This window comes from Alligator mississippiensis, chromosome 5, assembly GCF_030867095.1.
Source record: "Alligator mississippiensis isolate rAllMis1 chromosome 5, rAllMis1, whole genome shotgun sequence".
NCBI classification, from domain to species: Eukaryota; Metazoa; Chordata; order Crocodylia; family Alligatoridae; genus Alligator; species Alligator mississippiensis.
Genome location: NC_081828.1, coordinates 79,500,453 through 79,523,561, shown reverse-complemented (window position 1 = coordinate 79,523,561; position 23,109 = coordinate 79,500,453). Strand labels below are relative to the sequence as shown.

General features: G+C 42.9%; 1 protein-coding gene across 14 annotated transcripts in view; it reads left to right on the top strand.

Moving 5' to 3' along the window:
- PLEKHG4B (pleckstrin homology and RhoGEF domain containing G4B) overlaps positions 1–23,109 on the top strand; it is a 220,137-nt gene that overhangs the window by 144,671 nt on the left and 52,357 nt on the right. For all 14 annotated transcript variants that reach the window (XM_059728532.1, XM_019485552.2, XM_019485544.2 and 11 more), the window contains 4 exons: positions 5,467–6,838; positions 15,354–15,560; positions 16,007–16,130; positions 21,208–21,301. In XM_059728532.1, coding sequence (XP_059584515.1) covers positions 5,467–6,838; positions 15,354–15,560; positions 16,007–16,130; positions 21,208–21,301 — 1,797 coding nt within the window. The remainder of the gene's footprint in view (positions 1–5,466; positions 6,839–15,353; positions 15,561–16,006; positions 16,131–21,207; positions 21,302–23,109) is intronic.

The window sequence follows — 23,109 nt, the reverse complement described above, 5'->3', positions numbered from 1 at the left end:
GGTCCCTTATATTAGCATAGCCTATTCCCATAAAGCACCTTTTATGGGACATAACAGGAGTAAGGTATAAAGCACCTTTAAAACTACATAACCTGTATCCACAGTGGAAGGAGTATACAGTTTTCCTGTGAAGATAATCCTAAAGCTATCAGGGCAAATTCAACTTAACTTACTGATCAAAGAAATATAGACTTACAGCTCTGATTCTCCATTCCCTTATACTTCTTTTACACTGCAGTATCTTTGTTATTGTAGTTACTTCTGGCTTGCTAAGAAAGGAGAAGCAAGTCCTGTATTAATCACAATTCTAATCTAGTGTGAGGTATGTTGTAGTAGCTACATGAATAATTCCCTAGATCTATAAAAAAGAAAAAAAGGTGGTTTTCTTTTTATTTTTCCTGTTGAAGAAGGTTCTTTGTTTTTTCCTACCATATTTAAATTAGCAAAGAATTCCATGAGACATCTGTGTGATACCCAAGGCATTTATATCCTTAAAAATATTGATCTTTCTTTTATACGGTTTTCTATTAGATTAAATGAGTGAACTCCTGATTCACTGAAACATATAACTTTAGTGATGCCAGGATTTCTTCCCATCTCTTTCCGCCTGTTCCACCAATTATGTCAGCAGTCTTAGTTTTGTGGATTTTCCCTACATTTGTTAGGAAAATAGCAGTTCCTGCTAGGCTATTTGACTCTCTATCTATGTAAATTCTCCATAGGGAGTAGTATTGCATTTCCTCATTATGCTAGAGTCTATTCTAGGGGGAGTTTAAGTGCAAATTGATCTTAGAGAAATAGCCATTATCATGTTTAGTAACAGGCAGTCTATCAAGACCATTCTTTAGATTGAGTTGTTAGGGAGTAATGTTTCCTTGGTATCAAGATAGACTATTTTTAGAGAGCTTGTGAAACTGACCACACTAACAATCGAAAACTACATTCCAACTTTCCTGGCCCCTCACTGCTTTCTTTCTTCTTATGCCCACTGGACCAGGGCACCTCATTGTCAGTCTGCCCACATTGTTTTTTCCTGTGGTTTGGAAGTGGCTTAAAAATCCTTTTTTTTTTTTTTCTTCTCAGCAGTTTTTAAAATGAGTTCTGGATGGCTGGCTTCCTCCTAAACTTTGCATCCCCTTCCCTAGTCTCTGAGGAATTCAACAATTTGTTTTAAAAAACTGTTAGCTGAGGAGCTGAGAAAAAGGGTCTCTTTCTGGGAGTGCACATTCCCAAAGACTGTATGATGATGTCAGGATAAAAACACAAATTCCAGCTTCTTTTTTTGTTTTTCCAAAAATAATTAAACGTAGCAAATGCATAGAAAGGCTATAAGACTTTCACAAACCTTTTGTCTCATACTATTACCTGTAAATAAGATTAGATGCCGTATCTGCTTTCTTTGCACAGGTAAGTTATCACTTTAGACTACAGTCTCTCCCTAATAAACTAGGTAACACTGTAAATCATTAAACAGTCACAATTGTTGTGTTGGTGCCCTGTTTCCAGAGTTTTAGCTGTTGCCGTTTTCATGTGGTACCATGAATTTTTAACTCTGCATTTGTTATCATAGAATAATTAAGGAAATAAGTTGTGATTGTATTCAGCATGAAAAGTGACTAATTAGATTAGAATAACAGCTGGGAAACAGGCACCAAATGAAAAAAAAGCCCCAAAACACTAAGAACTGCTACTCATTTTGGGTGAATTATAATTGGCTTTTCTTTAACTGAAAGCACATTCTGACTTGTGTGAAGGAAGTGTGTATGGTAGGGGTGTATGAATTATCCATTTTATACAAGCATGTGTGTGCACACTCATACCGTGAAAAAAACCATAAAGAGGTCTTTGGGGAGGGAGTCTACAAGGCTACTTTTATGGCACTTTTGTTCACATGGTTCCTTGGAAGACAGGGGTCAGTCCCCTACACCAGGGTCTGACAACCTTTTATAAGTCATGGGCTGGAACAACCAGTCCAACACAAGTTGCATGGCTTTAGTGGTTCATTAGCAGTAGGGATCCAAGCTGGTGCTAGGCAGCTGGGAGCTGCACCCTTATCACCACTTCTCCCAGCCCCCCTGCTCCCCAGCTATAACGCAAGTGCAACTTCCAATTTGTGGGGATCTGAACCAGGATCAGGCATCTGCAAACTGGGTCTGCGCTGCTGCTGCTTTTCCCTGCACTCTCACTACAGCCAGGGGAGGAGGTAAGGGAGGAGAAGTGGCAGAGTGCAGCTGCAGGTTGCAGATGCTTGGCCCCAGTGCCGCTTCCTACAGGCTGGAAGCTGTAGCCATATCACGGCTAAAGATTGGGGGACTGGAGGAAGTGGCAGTGGTGCAAGCTTAGCTCCCAGCTATCTCGCCTCATCCTGAGCATTGGAAAAGCCAGCTTGCTGCTAACATTGCAATGAAACTACCCCTCCCATTTCATATTGGAGCCATGATGGCAGAGAGAAGCCGCAGAGGTGTGGGCACAGGTAGAAGTTGCTTGTCCCAGCACAGCTCAGACTGGATCATGCGACCCTGAGGGCTATATCTGGCCTGCAGGCCATATATTGCCAGCCCTTGCCCTGAACCCTGTGGAACCAAACATCGCATCAGCTTCAACATCCTGTTTGGTTCCTAGGGAGTTTTGATATGCCGCCTCAGCTCTGCTCCCGCCCCTACAATCTCTGCAAGCTCTGTTAGGTTGAGGAGGCCCAGTCGTTAGAGCAGACCCTGTCCTCAAAGAGAGATCCACTCCCCACACAGAGCCTGTCAAAGAATTTTCTCTTTCCAAGATGTCCATAGTCTGTTTCTACTATGAACTAATATCTGCCATATTAATGCTAGCCACAGTCAACATTAATGAAAAATTTAAACAAAATAAACTAGAAAAATTGAGCTTGGCCTCTTCCTCCTGATCCCCTTTTATTTTAAACAATCTGTTTTTGGAACATGCATTATTTTGTTCTTGAAACGTGCATACTTTTCTGTAACTTGGTTTGCACCTGCAACAGGCCTTTCTAACAGGCATCTTTCTTTGCTCCATTGGTTTTTAAGGTGTAATACAAGTCGCCAGTATGGGAAGCAGGTGTCTTTTTCCTTCAGTAAACCATTGTACCAAGGCTTCTTTTTATGAGGGAGGGGCAATATGCATCTCCTGTGCTGTCCTAATTTAGAATAGGGTTTTTTATTGTTATTATTGATTTGCTGCTGATATCAGATTAATTGAATAAGCCTTTAAGTTCAAAAAAGGTTTTTCTGAGGGAACTGGTACAGTACATGCAAATGGTGACTCTAAATGATGAGAGTCCTTTCTCATTACTTATCTTGGCAGAGAGAGAGAGGGAAACTACATTGGGTGAATAGAAATTGGAGACCAGTATATTTAGTTGCTGGCAGATGGAGGTTTCACTCAAGTTCGTTGCTCTCCCACTCTTCCAAACTTACCTACAAACAAGTGATTCTTTGTGCACAGTGGACTTCAGGCCCCTTTCCCATCTCTGTCCCCATCCTACCCCTCCTTCATGAAGGTGTCAAGGGCATATGTCTTGAAGGCTTTCCTTGTTTCATTGACTCAGAAACCTCTCAATCTTCTCCAATTATCTTTCAGCTCACAGGTTTATTCTTTTTTATTATGCTACCTGTATATTCCCAGACAGGTAAGGCCAATTCTTTCCCATGCATTTCTATACTCTGCCCTCATCATGCAAACTTCTTTTCATGCTCAACAGAGCAGGTGGAGTATGCTGATTTGATTTTGAGTCCCTCTGATGAGGCAAACCAGGTGCCTAGCTTTCTCTCCCCCCACCCCCCCAAATCCTAACTTGAGTTGCGTGTAGAGGACAGGGATGGGGTAACTGCCAAGTACGACAAACAACAAGGGTTTGGGAGAAGGGGGAGAAAAGCAAGCACCAGGCTTGTACAGTGCTCCATATTCTGTGGAACAGAAATCTGTGAGCAGGGCTGCAAGGAGATGCACTTTCTTTCAGTCCCAAACCCCTGAGTTTTCCCTTCTTTTTTCAAACTCGCTAGTTTGTCCTCTCCTTGAGCAGATTCACTTCTAAAACCTTCCTGCCAAATGCTCAAAACTAGATCTAGCTTATAAATTGAAGTGCGCATAATAGTGACCCATGTTACAAGATTTGTGGTATCTCATGTTCCACTTAAAGCCTCAGCCCCTAAAGCCAAATGAATAGTGGAGAATCTGTTTGCTTTTCAAGTCAGTGCATGAAACATTACCTGAAAAACAAACTAAAACAGACCAAGCAAGCTACTAAATAAAATTAGAACAATAAGAATCCTAAATGTGTTGTTTCAAGTCTTGTGGTTTTTCAGACAATGTCATTGTTTTGGAGCCAGACTTGCATTTTTTTTTTAATGCTGGGCATTAGCAACACCATATTTTTGCCTGGCTGATTTCCTGGGAGGACTCTGAATATCAGCTGAAGCGAGCACTAGAACACTCTAAGTAGAAAAAAGTTCACAAAGTAAAGATTACCCTTACCCCTTAGGAAGTCATTGGCTCAAAGTTGCCTAGCAGGATAGTAGCAGAGCCAGAAATTGAAAGCAGGTCTCCTGAGTCACTGGCTAGTGCTCTGTCTGCTGACCAAGGATGCTCATCCCTGGCCCACAAGCCAGATCCATCCCATGGCCCTGTGTCATCTAGCCCAGACGGCTCCTCAAGGGTCTGGAAATTTGGTTCTAGGAGAGCAGTGTCACCATTCCCCCACCACCAAATTTCTGGACCCATGGGGAGCTCCCAGCCCTATGCGCTGGATCGGGGGCCCAATCCCAGTCTGTAGGACCAAGCAACGATGGTGTTAAGCCCCAGAACCCAATCTCAGTATATGTGGGGCGGTGCCAGAACCCTGGGATCCAATCCCAGCATACTGGGGCAAGAAGGGGCAGTGCTAGGCCTCTAGGACCCAGTCCCAGGGTGTTGGGGCAGGAGGGGGAAGTTCCAGGCCCCAAGGGACCAATCTTGGCATGTGGGGTTCAATACGCACCTGCAGATCTTGGCATGTGGGACCAATCTTGGCAGATGGGGCTCAAATTGGCCCTGCCTCCTCATCTGCATAACTCTGCTAGTTGTGCTGCCATGCTGCTGGTGCTGCCACTGCTGCCATCTTTCCCTCTGGCGCTGCTTTTTTTTGATACCATGAGACCTACTCTTTTATGAAGCTATTATCAGTTTGAAATGCAATTAGCCTTTGTGGTATGATATAGCAATAAACTCGTTGCTTATTATAATGGAAAGTGGCATACTATTGATGTAATCCTTAACATGTTATCTAAAGTTTCTGAGAGACATGCTGTCGGCATCTTTACAGCCCTGCCTGATTATGGTGAACTTGATGGTGTTGATGGGGTAGGTTAGTCACCTCAGAATATGACCCTGTTTCTTTTATAGGAGTAATAAAAAGGTGTCATCAAAAGTAAAGATTTTTTTTTCTCAGACATTTTGCTTTCTCTCTTATTTTTACAGGCTAAATACACTGGTCTAATTTTCTACCATGAGGGCTGGCCATTGTGTATCCATGAAAAGGTGGTGGTCCAGTTAGCATCTGTGCACAAAGTCCGTCTAAAGCCAGGAGATTTCTACTTTCAAATAATTTCTGCAGGGAAGCAATCCGTGAAGCTCGTTTTAAAATGCCTCTCCAGACATGGGCGTGGAATAGAAGAAATCACCGTGCCTGAAACCATGTATGGATGGATTTTTACAGCAGAATTTTTAGAAAATGTAAATTGTGAAAGAGAAAACTTCCCCTTGCAAAGCTGTTTACTGACTGCAGGCCCAGCTGTGTATAGAACCCCTTGGGAGAATATAGTGAACCCAATCTTTGTCCCTACAACTGAAACAATCCTGCATAATTACTCCAGTAACCCGCTCCTCAAACAGCTAATCAGCAGCAAAACTGATGTTAAAACCATGACACAGACCATGGAAAGCAATAGTTCACGTGATAGTTCTACTTCCAATGATACTGGCTCTACTGTTATAGAAGCACCATTTTTTGACCCCCATGGAAACCAAGGGAGTGGTGTATCCAGTTCTGTTCATGCCCCTGAAAGCAGGATTGAATTGGAGAGTCCTCAGGCCCCAACTGAGGAGAGCAAAGAAGATTACATAAATGTTGGTGTGTTTTCTAAGGATTGCCCCAGCATCACAAACATGGCATTACCACAGTCCATCAAGCCTGCAGAGATGACTGAAAGGTTAGCAGATGAAGCATTATCTCCCAGGATGGAGAAAAAGAATAGTGCCAAAAGCATTGCTTTCTGCACAGATTTGAGCAGCCCGTGTCCAAGACGACAACAACTCAGGGATTCTTTGTATTTTGAGACAAGACGCTTATTTAGGAAGTCATACATAGAAGCTTTGCAAAACCCCATGAATCTTGGTTCCAGCTCAGAGGAGTCCATTGCAGAAGAGGATACTACACACCAGCTAATGGACTCATCTGAAGTCAGGGATGAGATGAGATTCTCTGAGAGCAAAACGAGCGAGAAACAGTTCAAAAAGGAAAGTTCTCTTTCTGACAGACTTACATCAGAGGAGGAAACAAGAGAGATTATAAGCCCTGATTGTTCCCAGGCCTCAAAAAAAGTGCTCATACCTCACGAAACTCTCCCAGTAGCAGACTGTAGGGCTGGCCCACGAAGGTCTCGGTCTTTAGACAGGTCACATAAAAGTTCACATAGTAAAGAACAGAGACCCAGGGTGTTCTCAGATGATTCAGCAGGTGGAAACCCTAAAAAGCTGTTAAATGGGCATGCTTTAAGACTGGGGAAGCTGGACTCTGATGGTCAATTATTTGCTGGTATGAAAAGCCACAAGTGTCACAAAGAGGATGAAGGTAAAAAAACAAACCAACATAGATGTTATTTTTATATATAAAAAACTCTGTTCCTGTTTTAAATCAAGCTGGCTATTGTGCTCAGATTGTTACTTTTGTGTGCTTTCTATGCTAAACTTTGGAGCATATGGAGCACAAATGTAAGTTTTGTTTGGTGATTTATTACTATTATTTTACATTGTCTTTCACTTCTTTTTAATACTTTTAACTTCAATAGATTTACATTCTTTTTTTCCCTTTAAATATTAGCATTATGAAATGATGTTCAGGATAATTCATGTATGCTGCTTTCAAAATCAATGGATGGGAAAGAACAGAAAATTCCTTATGCATTAAATTCTGCTATTGGTTATCCCCCTGCATGTCCTTTGTCTGTTGGAGTGTCTCAGGTATAACCAAGATCAGAACATGGCTATAGATTCTAGGTATATCCTGAAGGCCTGGAATTTATCCTATACTTTATATATATATGTGTGTGTGTGTGTGTGTGTGTGTGTGTGTGTGTGTGTGTGTATATATATATATATATATATATATATATAAATTAAAAATAACTCCAGTTACTTTACGTAATAACTCCTTTTTTGGCTTATTAGGGGAAAAATCAACAAATATGTTTCTTTTAATTTAAACTATCAGCAGAGAAGTTAGTGTCATGAAATGCTGTGTTGAAAGCCCCTGGATACATCTTTTCTAACGGTCATTATTCAGAGGCAACCTTTGCCCACCTCAATAAGTTATCTGAATCTGTTGTTGAAATTAGGGAAAGTTGTTGTTAATTATAACATAATCCTGAATTACAAACATCCTGCAGCATATTTGTAGTGATTGTTCATAGATTTTCACAAGACTGCTTCTAATTGATGAGACCAGCATTTAAAAATAGAGAATCTCCCTAAATGTGTAGTCTCCAGCATGTCTTTTTCTCACATTGAAGAAAAGAGGCTAACCACTTTGTGGACATTGCCTTCAAACATGAATCAAAGGAAAATAGAAAATATAATTCTGACGACTATAACATGACATAAGCTTCTAAGTAAAATTTCCTATGGATTTGAGTTTAGAGTTTTCCTTAAAAAATTTAGAAATCATTTTGCCCAGTGATCTTAAGATTGGTAAGGCAGGTGACTGCCAGAAGGGTTCTATTACTTGGTGTTTTGAGTTTTCTCTCTGCCCCTGCTCCCCCCCCCCCCCTCCCCCCCTCACCCCGGCCATGCCACTGTTCAGGTATAATATTTGCAGGTTGAAGGGAGGAGGTATGGACATAGAAACGTCTTTTTGCAGCAGTAATTGGTTAGTTCTAAAACAAGATTCCCCTTCATTTTGCATTTCGTTCTTGCTCAGGATCATAACTTTTCTTTGCTTTTTTTTAGGATTTGAGCCTTACACCACAGTTTTGGGGAGAGATTTCTGGACAGAGACATTTTTTTCCCCTCAGTTCCAGTTTGGGTGGTGATGAGCATTAGTGATTTCACCTCTTCCCAAAAGGGAGCTTTCAGTGATGAGGGCTCATGCTTGCTCATGTGCTTTTGCTGTCCTGCTTTGTGCTGTCACAGGAAGCACCTGAGATGATATGGGGAAAAATCTGGACCATGTGTGCCAGACAGTCATAGAATCATAGAAAAGTAGGGCTGGGAGGGGACCTCTGGAGTTCATCTAGTCCAAACCCCTGCCTGAGGCAGGGTCATCCCTACCCAAATCCTTGTCTAACCTGTTATTAAAACTACACAATCAACCCTTTTGCACTACCATAAGGCATAACCTACCGCAGTTAAAGTTGAGGGGATGGTGGTGGCCAGTGTCCTGCTGCTGCAGGGGTTATTAAAATGCATTTAAGAGATCCAAGGAACAGGACCATGCCCCATGCTAGAGAGGAAGGCAGAAAACCCTTACAGTTCTTACCAAATCTGACCGTGCAGTAAAATTCCTTTCTGATACCAAATGTGGCCGTATCTACATGAGATGCTTAATAACACTCCAGAGTAGCGTGCTGGGCAAAAACCATGCTGATAAGCTACTGTGCAGTAGTATTAGGTGACTGCACAGTAAGCGTTACCTAAAAACCATGCGCTGGCACTACTGCGCAAGTTACTGTGCATTTAGTTAGTACTTCATTAAGCAAGTGCTAAACTAAATGTTGGATAACTACTGTGCGTTAATAAATGTGTAGATGTGCCCTGTGGCAATCAGTCAGACTGGAGGGACAAGACCTGTTAGACAGGAAACACTGGGTTTTAGCCCCAGCACAAGTGCTGGTACATCCCAGTCAAAATTCCCAGCCTTGGTTGCAGTCAATACCCAATACTTCCAAAGAAGGGGAACCTTCCTTCTCCCTCGCCCCACCTAACACCCATAGGAACAGGATAGGGGGGGAAATTGCTTCCTGGACCATGTTGGCTCTAGCCCAGCTTTCCAGTTTATCAGGATCCTTCTGAATTGCATTTCTGTCCTCTAGTGCATTTGCAGGCCTTCCCAGGTTCATGTTATCTGCAGATTTGTTCAAAAAGCTCTTATTCCACCCTCCAAATCATTAATAAAGACACTGAACACCAACAAACACATGCAACTGTGATGTTTTCATATTCTATAGATGATGGGACTGTTGGATTTCAGAAGAATTTATTTTAACGAACACGTTGATGGGACCAGTGATGACTGGGTTAAAGTGAAAAATATGGCAATGAGTAGCAATGGTACCAGTGCATGAAGGCTAATAGATTTCACTTGGCTGTACAACTGTGGTTTACAAACCTGGCAATGGTGGGCAAAAATCCAAATTCTGACCCAGCATGGCATTGCTATGATGGGGTGTACCTCTGACCAAAATTTAGCCATCCATCAATCTGCTCTGTCAGAGCCCTGTACCTATGGGGGAGCTGCCAACCTTCTTGACAAGAGGGAGTTGGCAGTGAACTTGGGCTGCTCTGTAATGCAGCACAGCTCCAGGTGAGTGGGGAGACAGGTCTCTTCTCTCTCCACTCCTGCAAGGTTTGGGAGGTTCACTGGGAGGTTTTCTATTACTCCCCACTTCTTTTGGCCATACTTTGTAAGGAAAGGGATATCTCTTTGGCTTAGGGTCCTTGTCTTCAGTCTTTGACTGAACAAGGCTGTATCAGGAAGCATGGCCCATTCAGTCTCTTTGGCTGGCAGCCAGCTGGAAAAGTCTGCCCAGGACTGCTGGGCTCAGAACTGCCTCCCCTTCCACTGATTAGTCACTGTATAGCAGATGAAAAAGCAGAGTGGCTTTTTGCTGCACAGAGCAAATTCCTGTGTAGGTGGCTCAGAGTGTGGTGCTTATTCAGTTTTGCATCTGCTCTTTAGCTGTTTAGGAAGGGAGAACGGAATTGTAAACCTTCCTCTCTAAGACTTACAGAAATAGAAGACTTCTAACTCCTCTATCAGCTAGAAGAGGCTCTGACCAGCAACAGAAGATATTACATGATAAGTGAATGCTTTCAACTAATGTGAAAGCAGATATTGAAATTATACTGCAATAAACTCTTGTAAAATATGTGTGTACACTCTATGCCTTGTTTTTCAGAAGTGCAGTTCCTTGGAAAATGTAAGGCTGTATCCTCCATGGTGTTGAGCAATGGTGACCCTCCAGTGCTTGGAGGATTCCCTTTTCTTGCAGCATCAGGTTCTTATTCACCTGGAATGATTATTTCACCTGGCTTAGGTTTTTCAGCTAAGAAGACCCCTGTCATGAGTATCCCTACAGGGAGAATACAGCTATTTCTCAATCCCAGGGCCTCTGTAAATATTTAAATTAAAATGTCAAGAACCAGATTTCCATCTGGTATCAATCAGCATAGCTCTCTGTGGCACCAGCTGAGCATCTGGCCCCTGAGTACAGTTTGTTCCCAACTGACACACTTTTCCAATCTCTATGTCAACCTTAAAAAAAATCTATTACAACTGTAATTTTCTAAGTAATGGGAAATATATTATGTCGTGTGGCTTTGTGATAAATACAGTGTAATGTTACGGCAGAATTTAATCCAAGGACCTCAAACAGCATTCAAAGCATAGTTCCATTTTAAGGTAGAGAAACTGCGGCACTGAGCTGTTAATCAACTTCCGTGAACACCTTCCTCTCCAGATCTCCCCACTCCCGTGCGCTATACAGTAGGTAGCACTTTCTCTCTTTCTTTTGCTGATTAGGTATCGCATGTTCAGTCTTGGCAATGAATCAACTAGAGCAGCCATTTGCAGCTCAGTTGCATCAAAGAACATTATCCTGTAATTAACTTAGGTTTGTGATTTAGCAATATTAGCATAAAATAGTGATGTTTTACCTTTGATCATTCAGCAAGCTGAAGTGTTAAAAAGTGGCAACAAGTATAGCGTAGTTTTATCACTTTGAATTCATGTTTTTTTCCCTGTTGCTAATAACTTTTCAGATGTTTGGAATCAAGAGTTTTCTACTTTATTTTCTTTTTCTCTTTAACAAACTTTGACCTGAGTGAGGTCAGCCTGTTTGATAGAGTTGTTTCCAAATGCTGCACACTTCCAACATCTAGGATATTGGCCTCCAAACATTTTCCCTAGGGACCTCTCTCTTCCACAGGCCCTTTCCTTTCCCTTCTGTCCTCATCACATTGTGGTGTACGACAGGTTTGCTCATGTTTCAAACAGCTCACTCTCCATGTCTCTCCTTCTGTTCAGTGCTCTGTTACAAATATCTGAGCCATAAAAATGGACCTCTGTACTTGCATGTAACTCAGGACAGGGTCAGGCTTTCTGTGACATGAACCAACTAATTTGATTGGAGAGACGGGAGCTGAGTGGACTCTGTGAGAACAGCCTGGGCAGCATTCTGAAACCATGGGACTTTTTGGCAGTGTTATGCTATTGCTTCTCAGAGTTCAGGGCTGTGGGGAGGAGGGGCAGGTTGAGGCCTCAGCCCTAGCCCACTCCCCCTCTCACTACTGGGGTCTCAATCATCCCGTCCTCTCTCAACATTGGGGTGGCAAGGGAGGGACAAGGCCTGCACAGCTGGGGCGGGGTGGGTGACAGCCACAAGTGGCTCATCCAGGGGGCACAGGATGGGGGGGACACAGCCTGGGAGGGCACGGGGATGGGGGGGTGCATGCCCCCAGATCTACATGCAGGATGCGGCAGGCTGGGGCCAGATGTTCCCGCCAGGCCTGGCCCACGCTGTGCTCAGCAGCAGTGCTGGGAGCAAGGGTTGGGGGGTGGGGCTACAGCCACGGCCCACCCCATGGCCCCGCTACCAGTACCGCCACTGCAGCTGCCCGGCCTGAGTGCAGCTCAGCCAGGAAGAGCCTGGCACTGCCCCGGCCCCAGCCTGCCCTGTGTGCAGATGCAGGGGCATGCACCCCCCTGCCCTCCTGGGCTGCGTGCCCTCCCACACCCACTGGATGAGCCGCTCAGGGCTCATGCCCTGCCATGGCTGTGTAGGACCTACCCCCACTCCCTACCTGCAGCCTCAGGTGCTGCCCATGTTTGCGGGGGCATGTGCCCCCCGATCTGTGGGCTGGACTTTGCACCCTGAGCCCCGCTGCACATGCCCCCCAGACCTCTGCCCCTTCCTCCCCCACTGACTGACCTGTTGGGCTGGGGGAGGCAGGCATGCGTGCATACTCACACGTGCTCGGCCCCCCCTGCCCAGCCCAGGATTGACTTGAAGAGGCCACTGGTCGATCACGATCAACTGGTTGGTGACCACTGACCTAGAGAGAATTTTTAAACAATAGGTTTCAGGTTCAAGTGTTGGTGTTTTCAAATTGTACCCTACAGCCATGAGGGTAAGAAACTTTAAAATAAGAGAAGAACTTGGACCTTTGGGAAACCACTATGAATCTCCAAATCAAATACCAAGACCTGGCATGTTGAACATGGGATGTGCCCTGGAAAAATGGCTGAAAGTTTCAATGAACAGCAAAAAATGGGTTAATTTCTGCGCGTGGACTTATGTGTAGTACAAGCTGTGCCACCCTGTCAAAGAAAACCAGTATCAATGCAGCATTAATGTTGAGAAATTGAGCAATAAAATTATGCAATTTAGGGTTGAAGTTGTAAGTTCATTCCCTCTTTTTCTGCATATTTGTGGATATTTATTTCTACAGAAGTAGTTTGTGAACACTGTTGCTGAGGTGCAAGCTAGATATGTCCCCACCCCCAATTTGACAGTAAATAGCTTTCCCTCTGCTTGCTGTGTTATCAGTAGAAGGTTTTAAAGAGGAGGTGGGTGAGCTTAGGGTGAAAATGGCAACTGAAGTGGCTGAAAAACTTGGCCTCATGGGTGAATTGAAGATATAAGTGGAGCAGTTGGAGAGGAAAGAAGTGTGTTGCTGATCTGTGCAGTTCCCTTAATTCTACTTTACAAAGTCATGTTAACTTAATGAAGTTGTTTATTCTGTGTTTTTTGCTGTGGTGTTTTAAAAGTGGTCAGTGAGACGTTACAGAAACATGCACATGCATGAATGTAGGTATGTGTGCATGTGTGTTTGTTAGAGAAGAGCTTGGAGTTCACGGTGGCTGTGGTTCTTTAGCTACAAAGCCAAAAAAAGCAAAATGCCCAGGGTAATTTAAAAAATGGCATGATTTAAAATACATTCTTTGCAGAAGATTTTTAATTTTTTTTATTTTGCATTTATTTTCAAAATACATGGACAGTACAATCAAATATTCCCTGATGGATTATTGTTGCCATGAATTTGCCTTTATGTATTTAAAAATCTGAATGTAGTCTTGTCCAGGGAGTTAGAATGATGACCTTTATATTATTAATATATATTTTCTATAAAATAAACCATTTTAAGGCATAGGCACACTATGAGTTGAAGTTTCCATGTGTTTGTTGTTGTAGCATTAATGCTAGTGTTTTGCATTTAATTTTATTACATATATAAGTTTTTTCATAGGCAGACTTGGTAGCCAGATTTACAATTAAGATTACAGACTCTGTTTTCAGTTGCTTATGAACTTTGCCAGATTGTAGCTATTTGGGCTGCAGTTTCCTATGCTGGATGGCTGTCCCAAATTGATGAAGAAGAGGGAAGGATAGAAAATGAAGAAGAGGGCAGGATAGAAAAAAGCCTCAAAGCAGTTCAGTTATTTCCAGGAACGTAGTTAAGGAAAAATTTGGTTGATCAAAGCACCACCGACAAAAAAAGTCTTAGTACTTTTTATTGAAAAAATCTAGCATGCCCATGCTTTGGAGTAGTTCAAGTCCCTTGAGGTATGTGCCTTTTGCCATCCATGTGAAACCTGGCTCCAAATATGTCAAAGTATCAGCTGCTGAAAAATCTGCTCAGTCTGCTCAGCAGTGGTTTGTCAGAGGTGAACAGCATTATTCTTTGATGGTTCTATGCACCCGCCCCACATTGCCCTCACTCAGCTAGTCTTCATATACACTGACCCCATGCAACCCATATGCTCCAGGCCATGGCTGTGGGACTTGAACAACTGATCTTCTTGTCTGCCAAGGGCCTCTGGCATTGGGCATCGCAGCATGGAGCCTGTCTCTTGTGCTTACAGTGCTCCCTACTGGCAGTGGGAGGAAGGAGGAACAGTCGTGCAAGAGAGCTAGGGTTATGGGGCAAGGCTTGCAGAGGGAGGGGAGGAGAGGTGGGAAGAGTGGGGACAGGGGGGAACATATACCAGACCTGGGGAAAGGGTAGGATGACAATGATGATGGACAAATGCTAAGGAGGGGGAGTGAGTAGGGATAGAAGGTTTCATAAGTGAAAAAAATCCTTGGATTTCTGTGCACTGAATGAGACAAGGGCCCTGTATGTGACTGTGTAGTTCAGGGATGTCCCAATGGGTGGCCTGCAGGCCACATCTGGCCCCCAAGGCGTTAACTTGCAGTCCCTGGTCTACTATCTGGGCACCACTCCCTCTGCCGCTTCAGCTGCTGCTGCTCCTTCCCTCCTCCAGTTTCTGCTTCCTGCCCCCTGCCCATATTGGGAAATGGGACAGTGGGGCTGAGGAAATCTTATGGCTGGATGGCTCAGGGGACATGGGGACCGCACACAGCGTGGGGGCACCAGCATGGTACAGTGGAGTCGTGGCAGCTGCACAATGCGGCGAGGCATGTAGCTACCTGGCCCAGTGTAGCATTCAGGCTTCTGGGTAACTGGCACAGTGCAGCAGAGTTTTGGGAGGGGGGCGGTGCCTGCGGCACAACTCGGCATGCAGCCCCACAGTGAGACATACGGCATGGGGCTGGTGGCTTCTGGCCCCTTAGAAGTTGGACAGCCCCAGTGTAATTTAGGACTGTTATAATGAAATGCACAAGGGGGCTGAATTGTGCAAACCACTTTAATTCTGGCATTTCCTGACCTGGTAATTTGAGTATTCTTTTAATGTAGTTATCACATTATGTTTTGTGTAGCTTCCTGTTCTATTCTGTTTCTAACTGCATGTATAAAATTCAGTATTTTCTGCTAGTGTTTTCATGTTGATAAGAAGCTGTCCAAATGGCAGTCTTTAAATATGCAGAAAAGCAGAAAATAATATGACTGATTCTCTTTCATTTGGCCAGATTATCCTCACAACTCAGCAGTGACAGATGCAAAAAGCAGTTTCCAAGGTGATGAGTGTAACACAACTACAGATGCTTCTCCTATGCTATTCCATTGTGAGAGTGAGCTGCTGTCTACCAGTGCTGGAGACATTTGCCACAAATTACCAAACCAATCACTTGACATCAACCAAGAACTACTGCAGTCTGGAGTCCTATCTCTGTGTGGTATGTAATACACAGATTACAGTGTGATTAATGAGATAGATGAAATGTATATGAAGATCCCTCAGCTCGGAGATCTCCAAGATAAACTAATTGTTATCACAAGTTATTTTTATAAGGAATTGGAGCCAGATCATCAGCTGGTATAAATCAACAACTCTGTTAATGGAACTAGGCTGATTTACCCCACCAGAAAAACTTGCCCATCAAAATTAAGAGTGGCTTTCTAAGGGTTCTTTTTTTTCATACAGGAAGGATCTTCATACAGATTCTGAACACAAGCTTTCTTAGCGATCACAATAGTAAAACATAGGGAATGGAAAGTTATTACTGTTCTCACTTATAAGTTTCTGTCAATTTTCAGAAACATGTGTGCAGGCAGGCACTTTTGTATTTCCAGCTCTCAACTTCCCAGTCAAATCTCCTCATTTTTGTCTCTATTTGCGTAGGAAGCCGAGACCGTGGTGGGAGAGCAGTGGTACAAGTCTGTACAAGGCACCCCATTTGGTTAAGTGAACATTCCATAACTACAAAGCTTGCTAGCCTTCTGATGTATTTCTACAGCATTCCCAGGTATGAAGTGAGCTGTGTTGTTCTTCTTCCAGGTGTTGACAGATGTTCACATCTTACCAGATGTTAAGATGGTAGAGTCTTGCTGCTCTGTAATAAGCCCTCTTCTTAATTTAAGACTTCAGTCCTGAAATCTGCAACACCCTGCATTTGTCATTGCAGTCATGGGGCTCTGTGTAAGCAATTGACTTACATGCTGTAACATGCAGTATATCAGGTCATAAGTGTACAAACAGGTTCCAGTATAAGCTCAAGGTTTTAGATAATCCAGTATTTTGTTTAGCAAAATTGGTTTTGAGTGAAAATTGTCAGCTTGGGTTGGCCAAGATGCTGTTGCTTTTTTATTTTTTCTCTCGAAAGTGTACCATGATTTGAATTTTTTCTGACATGTCAGTACCCCTCTGGCTCAAGAATAGTTTCTCGTTACCCCATCAAACTCTCTGGCTCATCAAATCTCCTTTTGAATCAACCCAGAAAGCAAGATGACAAGTATAGGTTGCAATTAAACTATATAAACTACTGAGATTTTAAGTTGTGATGGCGTTAGTGTGTGTTGGAAGTTTGCCCTCTGGTGTCTGGCTGCAGACTAAACACAAAAGAAGTTACATGTTTAGTAGCATTGTTTTTTACTTCCAGGTCCAGTACCAGAGGCAGTACTGGGTCTGTATTTGGACCCAAGGTCTCAAAGGCGTCTGGTTAAAGCACCTCGAATGTAAAGCTTCACACCTTATATCTAGGTAGCAGACATTAAAATATGGGGTGTGACTATCTAAAATGCTTGCTTACAAAGATTGGGCTGTAAACGTAGCAAAAAGTGTCCTTTTAGTTTTTGTTAGATATGATGTTTGATGAGTTTAAAATATACCACCAGTGAAACAAAGACATAATGTCAGGATATTCTGGAAATTATATCTGTTGCTGAAATCATGATTTTTTTCTGTGTTGCTTAAATTTAACAATGCTCTTCTACAGTCCAATTTTTACAACTGGTAATGGCATCTAAAGGTTTGGTTCAGCTTAGATTGGTATTGCAAAGGAATTTTTATTTTAGTTAATGAAAAATCCCATTCTATGAAAAATTACTGATATAGTAAAGGGGTGTAGGTTGTAGGCGTGTTGGTCTAAGGACATAGGCAGACAAGGTTCCTTGGGTAAATCTGATATCTTTTATTAGACCAACCCAAATAGTTGAAGAATAGTTATTAAGCAAGCTTTCGGGAAGAGCACACACCAACTGCTGAAACTTCCTTAGCCTGAAGAAGGGTTTTTGAACCCAAAAGCTTGCTTAATAACTATTCTCCAACTATTTGGGTTGGTCTAATAAAAAATATCAGATTCACCCAAGGAACCTTGTCTGATATAATAAAAACACTTAAGTGCATATTTAGCTTTTAAGTATTATGCTCAACTCATTGATTTTAAGTTAAAAGTGTTTCTTAGTGCTTTGCTGAATACTTTCCTGATGTAGAGCCTGAAAAATTTACCTACGTCTACTAGAAGGTATATAGATCAAGGCGTTGAGTGCACCTTTGAAAACAATCAAAGTGACGGCCTTGAGTCCATGATAGAGATGTCAATTTTCTTCTATTTATATTAAAACAATAGGAAATTATGGACTTGTTCCAGACCTGTCATGATAATTCTGCTCCTTAGACACAGAAACTTGAAACCTGGAAATGCTACTGGTTATTATCTTTGTTCATTACTCATTCAATTTCATATTGGCCTTCCTTTTGGTTTCTATACATAGTAAGCAGTCTTTAAATTTCTGTCCTCCAGTTTGCATTTAGTGATCATGTAGGTAAATTTGATTTATGCACATAAATCTGTGGCTACAAGTTAAAGGGCAGTTTAAGGCTGCTTTGCTAATTTGGCCCTTTTATGAATAATACTGGTTATATTTATTTTCTGAGAAAAATATAGGGTACAGAATGGTATCAGGAAACATTTTAATGGCTTCTGCAGCTATTTGTAGAGTGTATCTGTGTGTTTCCTGCAGCTGCTGTCAGCATTTCTGGAATTTGACTATCCTAATCTTTGATATCACAGATCTGCAGCTTGATCTACAGTCATTGTCACTGGCTGTAAACCTTTCCCCCCTAGTTTTCTTTTGTCGTCTTCAGTTTGTGAAGGGTTTAGGGTCCACTCAGTGTATGTGTGTTGTGTTAAAAATAGATCTAAGAGTATGAAAGTCCACCTGGTTACTCTTACAATTTGTTGCTTATTTCTTCCTGAGTTCTAGTGTGAATGCTCTTTCAATGCTATGAAACTGGAGTTTGATATACATTCCATCATCTGTATTGCTTTCAACTATGATGGAGATCATTAGGAGGAACTATAAACATCAAAACATGAGGAAAACTGAATAGACTTCATTTTCCATAGGGAAATACAACTAGACAGTGAAGACCACTAGCAGGCTCCCAAACGTTATTTAAAAGGATACTGCCCAATTCCTGTATACTACAGATAATGAGACTTAAATAAAAACCTCCTAATGTATCTTTTCTCTTTAAGTAATGGCATATTTTAGTCAGAAGCAATTGCAGAACACATGTTAACAATCCTCAACAGAATAAAAATGTAACTTGGATAGGAAATGTGGTGCTATTATTTACATATTAGTGCCCTAATATCAGGGGATTTACAGAAACAAGTTAAGTAAGCAAATCCTTTCAAGAAAGATGCTTTCAGGTAAAAAGTAGCCATGAAGTTAGCAGCAGATTTATTGAATTCTCTCTCTGTCTTCTGTGCTAAGGATTTCCAAACATATTCCTTTTCAAGGTACAAAAGCAATGTAACAATGAGAAACACATTGCCCTTACAGAATTATGTGGATTTTTTTGAAGACATATATTTATTTTCCTCTCAGGGAAAAAGCCCTAGAAGTGGTTGGTAGGGGAAATGAATCACTGAAGCATGGCGGATCCCACACATCAGCCAACCTCTGTGGCTTACTTATGTAAAGGCAGTTGTGTGTATAAATGTAGAATCAGGGTCTTAATTCATATTTGTCCTGCTCTAAAATGATGTGGAAGCCTGCTTTGCCAGGCATCTCTAAAGAGCCTCATTTCTCTATGTAACAGGTCCTTTGATTTCTAATTTATAAATTTCTTAATAGAAAATGCATATTGCAAAAATGCTGCTCCTAACATTGTTCATTGATTTTTTTCATTAGCGTATCATTGGATGAAAGGCATGAACAGCCCTGGGAACAGCAGTCAGAACCTAGCACTACTTCTCCATTTTCAGGGGAGATCATTCACCTGTGGGCTCCAGTTCCAATCTCCCTTTTATTCTTAATCTTATTCTTAATGACCCCATGAATCTTGTATTCCTGTCTATACAGTGAGCCAGCTTCAAAAAAAGGGGTGGAAAGTGCCCCACAATCAGGCCAGCCCCTAGCCTGATGGTTAGGGTACTCTCTTGGGAGATGGGAAGTGAGGGTCTGTGCTCACTCAGGCTGAGGAGCAGATTAAACCCATGTCTCCAATTGCCTGGGTGGGTGAATGCTTTAGCCACTAAGATGCTGTCTAAAAGATCATCACTACCATCACTGTTTTTCATATCTTATCAACTGATGTTTAGCCTGCTCAGAGCCTAGTGCATTTAGCTTCACAGGGATGCCTGGGTTGTGATTCCCAAACAGTCTTTGGGCAAGAGAGTTAATGGTTGGCTTATTTATTCCCCTTGGGCACATGCTGTAGCTGAACTTTTAGGAGCATAAGTAGGTTTTCTGTCAAAATCTTGTGTGTGTGAGGGGGTTAAGCACTGTTTCTGTGAATTGCTCCCTTAGACATAGGCACCTAAATTCTGCCTTAGTCTTATTTTAGGTGTCCAAGTCCCTTTTGTGAATCTCACCCACAGTATCTTTGTGCATCAGTCCTTCCTTTGTAAAATGGGGGTACTGGCACTTCCCAGATTTTCAGGAGCTTGCAAGGGTAAATAGATTTAAATGGCTGTGAGGTCCTCAGATACTATGATGATTGGGTGTATGTAAGTATTTAAGAGAGAATCTAGGCATGTTACTTCTTGCTTCTGTAAACCCTTGTGGGCACCCACTGAGGATGTATTATCTGCACAGCCAATTCTGTAGGGCAGAACTCCCCTCTGATGGCATGGGACAGCTGTCTAGGAATGATGGACAATCAGAGATGGAGCTGTAATGATGAAAGAGTGCAGAAGGATACAGGGAATCTGGAGGTAGTTTTAATGGCGAACTGATCACAAGCCCTCCATTCCTGGATGGCATAACCTGAGAACCATTCTGAGGACACTTCTCAGAGTTTTCCCTTCTTTAGTGTCCTACAGCCAATTTGGGGACTTGAACTGTTGGTTGGTTGGTTGGTGGGTTGGTTTAAACCAGGGGTGCTCAACCTCTGCCCGATGGGCCAGATTCAGTCCATGACCCCATGTCACCCAGCCTGCAAGGCTCTCCACGGGTCTAGACATTTGGCAGCAGGAGAGCAAATGGCACTGCTCCTTTACTACCAAATCTCTAAGCCCATGGGGAGCCCCCAAACCGTATATGCTGGATCCTTGCACGTGGAGGTTTGGGAGAGAATAGCACTGGGTCACCAGGACCCAATCCCAGTGCACAAGAGTGCAAAGGGGTGGTGGTAGGGCCCTGGGACCCAATCCCAGCACACAGGGGTGGGAGGTGCCAGGCCCCTGGAGACCAATTCCAGTACATGGGGACAACAGGGGGCAGTACTGGCTCTAGGGCCCCCTTCTGGCACTGAGGCAAGAGGGGGCAGTGTCAGGCTTCAGGGCCTGATCCTGGTGTGCGGGTATGATCCAGCCTGAAGACCAGCTATACTCTAATCAACTGCCCTTCAGGGCCAAAAGTTTGAGCACCACTGGTTTAAACAAAAGGGGCTGACTTGCTGGTAGTTGTTTCCTATATGAGTTTCTCCCATTTTATTTCTGAGTGAAGATTAAAATGGCATTTCAAGGTTGTCCTGTGTGTTCTAGGTTGCCCCATCAGTAACAGATCTGCTTGAATACAATTTTAAGTTAAGCAAATAACTTCAACAGTATGTAAATACAGCTTAAGAAATAGCTATCTGTTTATTTTTAGGAAGGAGGTTCGTGACCTTGGACTAGTTATTTTAGTGGATACTCGAAAATGCCAACCTATTCCTTCTCTCTTCAAAGCTTTTGCAACAGTACAGGTGAGTTTGAGTTGTAATAAGTCATAGCTAAAAGTACAAAATAAAATACTAAACTGTTTAAAGTATTAAAGTAATTTATATTATAGGCTTGAGGATTTCTTGTCCCAGGTCCTGTGTATGTATCCATACACACATTCACACGCACACAAATGAGTTAATAAATAAATAAAGGTCCCACAAAGTGTTTACAGTCTTAAAGCTAACTGATTGTACTAATTAAATTAAATCCCCACTTGCTCTACCCCAACTTCCAGTAGCCCGCTCAACTGGATAGAACAGTTCCACAAGCCATATCTGCCCTGCATATATGTTTGAGACGCCTGCAATAATCTTTTTGTTAACCTCAGCTTGCTGCACCAAGTGAAACAAATGTCAAACCATATGTTATGTAGAATGTCCTGATAACAGGCCATTTTCCCTCTATCTTTAGTGGCGTGAATGATTTTGTCTACAGTGGGTGTGTTACTCGTTACTATTGCACAGTAATGTCACAAGGCATGAGCCGTGATGTGATGCTACTATGCAGTAACACTGGTTACTGCACAGTCATTTAGTCCTTGGTTATGCAAGTATTAAAGGACTGCATAGTAACAACTGCAAAGTGTCAACTTGTGTAGATGCACCCAGTGAAACTAAAGATCTGTTAGTGCTGGATCGGTAAACAGGACCAGAAAAGACACCTGCAGTAGCATACCTAGGGGTGCGTGACCAGGGTACCAGCCCTTGGCATTGATTTTGAAGGGTGCAAGAATAGCAGCCACTGCCAGCCTAGCTGCAACTGCTGCCTGCACCACTGCTGCTGCCTATGGTGGAGAAACTGCCTGTTATGCCTGTTATGTCTGGACACGAGCATATAGGTCTTAGTAGCTTCTAAACTGTTTTTGTTACAAGGTGTCTTTCTGTAGCAGTGAACCTAAACTAAAAAAGTACTTGTAAAATACTGAAGAGTACTTGTAAAAAACTCCGCAGCAGCTCATGTGTAGACCCTGCCCTGACTGGCTGAGACATGAGGGTGCTTCAGTGAGGGGGCTGCCTGCTGACTAGTCCCACACTGAAGCATCCCTGTGCCCCATCCAGCCCCTCTGCAGCACGTTGAGTAAGGGGGAGCAGTCCTGAGCTGGCAGGCTGGCTCCCCTGGGCTCTCTACCAGCCAGGGCTGCTCCAACCTGGCTCAACGTGCTGCATATGAATAACCCCCGGTGCCTGTTGCTCTGCAGTTTATTGCTCCCAGGCACACATTCAAACAGTGCATCCAGGAACAATAAACTCTGGAGCAGTAAGCACCAGGATTTATTCATGTGCATTAATTTCACATGTAGATGCACCCAGTGTGTGCATGTTTAGTACTTGTTTGTCACAAAGGGGAAATTAAAATGTTGAAAATTAACTGAAGAAGTGAACTGTTCCCTTGCAGGAGATGCTATGGGCCATGTTTGATAAAAGGCAAGGTGGATTTTTACCTTACAGACAAACCAAAGTAATATATAGGTATAGCACAAGCTTTCATGAGCTGTAGCTCACTTCATCAGATGCTGTAAAAAGGCATGTTTGATAATCAAGTGACAGAGTGCAGGGTGTAAAAATGTGGTGTTCGTCCTTTTTTCAGTAAAAACAAGCTGCTGCTGGCTTTTAATGTTTTCTTTCCACACTCCTAGCACAGTGAGGTTGGGGCAACATGGCAGTGGTTCCTTCTGCCTGCCACCACTGCCAGCCCCAGCCCCGCTGCCCAGGCACACTGGCCCCTCTGCCCCACACCCATCACCGGAGGTGAGACCCATACAGGCAGGGTGTGTAGCCAGGCAGCTGGG